General features: G+C 40.2%; 1 protein-coding gene across 1 annotated transcript; it reads right to left on the reverse strand.

Moving 5' to 3' along the window:
- Positions 1–898: 898 nt before the first annotated feature.
- On the reverse strand, positions 899–6,645 carry LOC124285797. The gene is made up of 4 exons (XM_046722063.1): positions 6,639–6,645; positions 3,177–3,673; positions 2,944–3,144; positions 899–1,273 (listed from the first exon to the last, which is right to left on the reverse strand). The coding sequence occupies exons 1-4, from the start codon at positions 6,643–6,645 to the stop codon at positions 899–901; spliced, it is 1,080 nt and encodes a 359-aa protein (XP_046578019.1).
- Between the last annotated feature and the right edge of the window lie 1,322 nt (positions 6,646–7,967).

Consider the following 7,967-nt stretch of genomic DNA (forward strand, 5'->3'; position numbering starts at 1 on the left):
GACCAAGCATACATCTGCATATTCAACTATCTTATGATCACAATCAGAAACATTATGCACTGGGATTCAACATTTGCAAACACATTCAGCACATGGAATGAGGTAATATCTAGGCAACTAATCACTGTATTGGTCTAGCACCTTGGTCGAGAAGGGATTGTCATGAAGTACTGGCAAACTATAATGAGTGGCAAAAGTCTGAGCTGAGGACCAGCCTGCTGTCTTTAAAATGTCAGCAATTGGCACATGAGAAGTTTGGGCAGCCGAGGTAGATGCTGCTCTAGTACTATTGGCACCAAAAGTCTGCACATCAACCCCAGACTGTTGCATCACAGTCTTAATCCATCTACCAATGGTATCGGTGGATACCTGTTTATGTGGGGACTGGTAACTAATCAAGAGTTGAGTGGTATCCCCTCTGAGAGTTGAAGTGGCATCAAGATACAAGCACAAGGTTGTAAAAACACTCAATCTAACATTTCTAGGATAAACAGCAATTTCAACAAACAAGTTGTTCTGAGCAGGGCGAGACTGGTTTAATTTATCTTATCTGAAGACTATTATAGTACTAGATTTCTCCATAAGGGAGATGTCTAACAGTTTAAGTGATTGCAGCCGTTGAGCTGTAGTCAGAGCAAGTAACTGTCAATTTGAATGTCAAATCTCTCAGTGACAGGCCTGGTGTGTCTCCCATACCTTCTATGTATCGTAACACCAATGATACATCCCAAACACTTGAATATCGGGATCGAGTTGGTCTTCTCTGATAGACTCCACGCATAAAGCGTGTTATCAGGGGATGGTTGCCAAAGTTAATGTCACTATTTAAGGCTAGGACAGACGAAACTATATCCATATCCCTTGCTGAAAAGTTCAGTCAAAAACTCCAACAAAGTATTCACAGAGGCACAAAGGGGATTAACTTTCCTTTTATCACAGCACACTTCCCACTTCTGAAGGAAGACTTGATACTGTTTTTGAGAAGACTTCCGCCACGAGGAAAGGATGATGGGGTGAGCGTCCTCCGGTATTCCTCTGATCTCCATTGCTTTCCGGACAAGAAGCAAGCCAGCAGTGTCATTTTCTTCCTGAGAGGATGGAGTTCTGAGTTGTGAGGAAGTGTCAACAGATCCATTCGACGAGGCAACCGGCGAGGGTGGTCTACTAACAATCCCATCAATATGGCATACCAATGCTGTGTCGGCCAGTCCTGACTATTATCAGTGCTGTTACTCCCTCTCTTTCTATTTTCTGAAGACACAGGCTGATGACACTGAAAGGAGGGAACAGATAACAGTAAGAAGTGTTCCATGGTTTGCTTAAAGCATCACAATAAACTGCTCCAGGGTCTGGTCTCCAAGGGAGTAACAACTAAGCTGTGCATTCAGCCTTGAAGCAAAAAGATCAATATTAGGGCTGCCCCACAGTTGTAACAATTGTTCAAACACAGACTGATTAAGCATCCACTCTGTCTTGTCATCAAATAACCTTGACTCCTTATGAGCAACAACATTTTTTTAACCTGCGATGTGATTTGCACTCAGCCAAATGTTTCTCTCACAGGCCCAGACCCACAGTTTTTTAACAAGGGAGTTGCAATTTCTGGACTTCGCACGCACGCACGCACGCACGCACGCACGCACGCATGCATAGCATTAATGTAAGCCACCGCAGTAGCATTGTCAACATGAAGTCGGACATGGCAGTTTTTGATATGTCAGAACCTAATGCCTGAAGAGCTAAAATTACGGCTAAAAGTAAGCTCATTGAAGTGTTTTTCCTTTTCAATGCATCAATTTTGTCATTTTCAAGTGTTCGATAGTAGAGGGGTCCAAGTAACACAGCCGGAAAACTACTAACTAAAATCCCCAGGAGCTGGGCCACTTCCTGAATCTGAGCATAGTGTTTTCCAATCAGAGCTAAACATGAAGCTTTAACTTTCTGAGTTTTCTGAGGAGTAAGTCTCACAGTCATAGTTTGTGAATTCAAGAGAAATCCCCAAAAATTCCAGCTGTTTGTTTGGTTCAAGCTGAGATTTGTCCAAATTGATAACAAATCCTAAATCTTGCAACTGCAGAACAGTTGCTTTCAAAGTGTGACTGCATTCTAATTTGTCATCCCCTTGTAGGTAAGAATCATCCAAATAAGGAACGATTTTACAGCCAAGCTGTCTGAGAGAGGCATAGACTGGTTTCAACAGTTTTTGTGAATTTCTTGGGTGCACAAGCTAAACCATTGGGAAAGCAGGTATATTCATGTAAATTACCTTTCCAAATGAACCTCAGATATTTCCGATGTTCTTGGGCAATAGGGACTGAATAATATGCATCCTTCAAGTCAATGCTGGCCATAAAACAGTTGGGTTTCATAAGCCTTACGGCTGAATTTAAAGATTCCATCTTAAAATGTTCATAGATAACATTTCTATTAAATTATTTCAGGTTCAGAATGATTCTATAAGAGCCGTCTCTCTTAGGTCTCGTAAAGATGGAAGACATGCATTCTCCCTCACCGTGTGCAGTCACAGAGATGACACCTTTCTGAAGCAGACTGTTAATTTCCTGATTGATAAACAGTTCTTCCTGACTGTTAACCTTTATAACCCTGGGAGAAGGTAAAGTTAAGTCACATGGAGCCGGAATGTCAATGTGAAAGCCAACAACAGTGTCTAATACAGAGGGGTCTGAGGTGAGCATTTCCCAGTTAGCCAAAAACAACCTGGTCCTGCCAGCAAAGAAAACAGAGGGTGGGAGGATATTAACAGTCACATGAGACCCACATGCAACACTTACTTCAGTTACTGGCTCCGTCTCTTGTTCTGTTAGGGAGTCTGGACCCGGCCTAAAAAAGATCCCCTACTTCCAGGACTCAGTCACTATATGCACTGCGACCTGGTTTAAAATCTCGAAAACAACCACTCTGGTATGGACGAGCCTTAGCAACTGCCATGTTGGATTTTTCAATGTCATCCAGGCGTTTAGGTGCTTCACCGCCGAAGAGGTAGGCATTAACTGGAATTGTGGATGAGAACAGCGGCATATAGCTGGTGTGTACATCTGGCTTGATCAAATCCCGGCGACGGATATTTAGGTCACAGTTTGCAATGCTAGCCATTTCGATTGCAGAAATGCCATCCCTCATGATCTCTACAATTTGGGGACTACACTAGCATTCACTTCATCTTTCAGTGTATACAAATTGTCAATGACCTTAGTCAAAATACATACAGTTTTTACAATCATTGCCTGTGTTTTCTGCAGTTTTTTGTCAACTGTCTGGGTATTTGGTTTCATTAGGGTCCATATCAGTTCATCTACCCTTGTAGGCACAAGGGAAGCACAGTTGACTGGCCTCAAAGTCAAAGTCGCTTCCATTTTTTCTTTTACTTTTGAGTCATCAGGACGACTGGTTTTGAACATTAAGTCATCCACAATTCCCGCTAACAGAGTATTGACTGGCTCAGAGGTTCTCTCCTTGTCCATAAGCTGTTCATGTATTTCTTGAAAAAATTCATCGTCAGGCTTGGACTTGGAGGAAGATGGTTTGGGAGATTCGGTCGTGGAGGGTCCACTGTCACACAACTGTGATAACAAATCACTTGATTTGGCCCTTTTCGGTTGTGGCTCTTCATATGCTTCAGTGGCTGAGTCATCAGTATACGTACAATCAAGTTCTGGGTCATAACCATAGTCAATGGTATGAACTTACCGAAATAAATCATCAAAAATGCAAATTCAACTTATAAAGTTGAAAAATAACGCGATGAAAAAAACCGCGCGAAATCGTAGTTCAAACGATTCACTAATTTCCCCCCAGCGTTTGGGGGGAATTCAAGTGGTTCCAACAGCTGGGCTGCGCTCATAGCACGTGCACAGTGAAATAGGTTCGCGCAACTTGGAAGCGGGTTGTCCGGTGAATACTCGGTGAAGGCTTTGGTGTGAGCTATTTTTCTAATGTTTTGTTGATATCTCACAGGCGCGAGCTTTTTATATGTTATGACAGTAAATTAACTGTTTATATAATTTCATTTGTCTATTTCACCACACGTTCTTCTTACCGAGTCACTTTCTCAGCTCGATACTTAAAAACAATGTCATTATTTAGCGTTGACAGAATTTCTAACTGTGATATAGATATGTCGTTGTCACAGACAAAACTCAATGTCTTGTTTTATTGACACCTATGTGTCTGCCTGCCTGTCTGCTAATGACAATATTCAATACACAACTTCGATCACTGACCACATGCAATTTGAACTTAACACCAATCAGGCTATACACCATAAACAAATTGCATTGATTTATGGCCCGAGTTCGGTCTCTGTCACATTATGTAATTACACAGACAGGCAGGTGTGATACTTGAACACATGACATGTTATGATGTCTGTTGATTGCAAAATGTTATACACAAAAAAATGAGCATGTATTTACAAAACCCAACATCTCTATACACACACAATGAGCCCTGAGGGCATCTGCAAATGAACCAGCCGTTACACTTGAGTGCACACCCACCCGCTCTGACTGGGTTCGGTATCCCGGCTGCTTCGTTTCTTGGGAAGTAAACCCAAGTACACAATATTGCACTTTTGATTTGCGATTGTACGCTTATAATTTAGTTTATATGTTTTTTCATAACCAGCAATGTATATTATATGTCATGAATAAGTGATAATTGTGTTTTAATTATGTTTGATTTTTTTGGTTGCATGTGACGTTTAAATGACAGTTTAAGGACCGCTAATTAAAGTGACCGATTCACCGCGTATGAATACAACGAACTCGTTGACCCTATTGTTTGTAAACAAACATGTCGGACATCGGCAATTTCTATCTCGGCAGCATCTTTGGTGTTTTTGAAGTAAAAAGCGAATAGTTTGAAGAAGAATTTCTTGACCTTAATCCCAGTGAAGTAACTACGAAGCTGGAAAATCCGTCAGCAGCGCAAAAGCGGCAGTATATTCAAAGCGGGTCCAGATCTACGTGTTTTGACGTCGACAACACACGTCGGCCCACACGTCCTAACCTGACCGCTTACGTCCCGGCCGTAATGCCCAGTCCTTCCACTTCCACTGTCCATGTATCCCACATAAAACGTGGCATGTCAGGTACTTTCCAAATTGGGAATAGTAGGGTGGTTATCAACAATTATTTCCGTGAATAAAGTTAGCGGCGACTAAACTTAGCGAGTTCACGGCTTGCATTTTGGCGAGTCGATTGTCATACAGTAGGGGAGATCAATGCTTCGCTTGAGAAAAAGCAAATAATTGTACTTGCTCACAGTATAAACTGTATTTTTTATTATTTATGTATGCTACTTGTTACAAATACAAGCATACTGGTTCCTGAAATAAAGCATTTATGTTGTTGGAAATGTCTTATTTTGTTCATTACACAACCTGTCCCTCAACGGGACGATTCCAAGCGATTTCCAGGAAAAAGGCCCCTTTGCGCCTTGTGTTCTTGCGCGCCAAACATTTCGGTTTTAAAACGCTTATCAGTCGTGCTAGAATGAAGATAAAGCTACTCTGTTTTCAATTTTGCGGTCCTTTATAGTTGATTTAAGACCGCTAAATGTTTAATTTAAAACCTCACGCTAACGCTTCGGTTTTTAAATTACATTTAGCGGTCTTAAATCAACGATAAAGGACCGCCAAATTGAAAACAGAGTAGCTTTATCTTCTAATTTAAAAACAATAACACCCAAACCAAACCCTGTTCTACCCCGATATATGCAACATCTCTGTAAGAATGTAAAAGGGATGCAATACTTGTACAAAACTCTAATTTCAGGTCTAGGTTTAAAAAACCAACATGCATCGAAATGGGAACTAAACATTTTATACGACGACATCATATCTAATGATTGGCCACTTTACAATACTATTCCCTTAAGATGTACGAAAGATACTAGATTACAATGGTTCCAATACTGACTTTTACACCATATCTTGCCAACAAACATTTTTTAGAAATGATAGGATATAAAGACACTACTAATTGCAGTTTTTGCTCCGAAGATATAGAAACAACTATCCACTTATTCTGGCCTTGCAGCAAGGTAAACCATTTATGGAAAAAACTTGAGAACTGGCTACATGCTAAAGCACAAATACAACTCAAAATTGAAAAGAAACATGTAATGCTTGGTTACCCAAATAAAAACGATGATCCAATCAATATAATCTTAATTCTCTTCAAGGAACTAATTTTTCGAAATAAGTTTAACAACATTATGCCATCTTTTCAAGTTTTTCAACATAAACTGTTTGAATATTATATGTTAACAAAGTGTTCGTCAATAATTAGTTGTAATATCAATGCTTTCTACACGTCTGGTCGTCATGTCTTAGTCGCCGGCGATCCGTAGTACTGAACTTCCTTGACCTACCTCCCGCTGTCTTATGCTCATTCCCAACTCCTGACTGAATATTCTTCAAAGTTCTGTATACTGTAGACAGAGGAATGTCATGTCTACCAGCTAACTCTTTTTGCGTTAGTCGCACCCCTTTCAAAATCATCTAGAACCCATTTTTCTGCTGTCAAACCGGCCATGTCAACAAAGGAAGCCACCTGTACACCAGGGGAGATAACTCTTGATAGAGTAAGGTTCATTCTTAAGCCTACAAGAGTTACCTCCCATATTGAGTACCTCACGACATAATGTAACGCTTGGTTTAAAAAATTATTATCAGTATTTGGAAACTAATAGATTAGATTTTCTCAATAATTTCGGGGAAAACTGTACCTTATAATGTCAGATTAGTAGCTCCCTTGCTGAAACTCCCTGGGGTGGAACAACATACCAGTCAATAAAAGAATATATTTATGTTACACGTTTATAGGTTGGTTGTTTAGCGCCGCACTTCGCCAGCTATATGGCGGAGGTCTGTAATTAATCTAGTCCAGACCAGGGCCTAGATTTTCGAAGCTCTCTTAGCGCTAAGATAGTCGTGAGTGCCATACATTAACATTAACTGACGACTATCTTAGCGCTAAGAGAGCTTCGAAAATCTTTGCCCAGATACGCAATTGGGATACGATGACACGTGTCAACCAAGTCAGCGAGCCTGACAACCCGATCCCGTTAGTCGACTCTTACGACAATCTTGAGTTGCTGAAGATCAATTCTAACCCGGATCTTCACTTGTCATGGCTGTAGAAGACGAATGTCTTTATCTTCACCAGTGTTCTTGGTGTGGCAACGAACTCCTTAAAGATGTCATTATAACCGCATAGAATATCATAAAGCTTCGACAGTTAATGCCTTGGTTAAAGTCTATCACAGTCACAAAGCCATCTAATAAGTGGCCAATTATCATATTTTACGGTAGCTTCAGTACAAATGATTCATCCGTAAAATCCTTCACCTCGATAACATTTCTCAATCTTTGGTCATCACAGATCTAAGGTATGTTGCTTGATACTCTTGCTGCATGAAAAACTTATTCTGGACAGGGAAGATGACTTTTATATGCCTATCAGTATTACTGGATAACATATATGCCGGTTTGATATAGAAGGTTATTATTGGTGCCACAGCCTGAAAACATGTCACCATCAACGGAGATGATACTGACAGGACAAGAAAGATGCTTTCATCTACATAGAAATTACTTTCATCTTCGAAGTGGATACTAACCTACTCTACATATATGATATTTATAATCTAAGCTATCGTCTACCGAATCGTATCGAAATCGAATCGTCCCATATCGTATCGAACTATCGACCATATCTGAGTACTGGACAATAGTTCCACGTATGTTTAAGTGCTTAATTTATTATGACTTCGTTTGACTTTCAACCTTTATTGAGGAAATGATTTCAACATTGAATAAAGTAACTTTTCATTTAAATGTTTTGTTTAATTAAGTTTAATAACCCCATTAAAGAGGTTGCTAGGTCAAGGTCGAGATGCCGCTTTGTAACCGAACCATTTTCTCAGTGCAAAACATGTTTTAG

This window comes from Haliotis rubra, unplaced genomic scaffold (genome assembly GCF_003918875.1).
Source record: "Haliotis rubra isolate DU_JTF1 unplaced genomic scaffold, ASM391887v1 Scf37, whole genome shotgun sequence".
NCBI classification, from domain to species: domain Eukaryota; kingdom Metazoa; phylum Mollusca; class Gastropoda; order Lepetellida; family Haliotidae; genus Haliotis; species Haliotis rubra.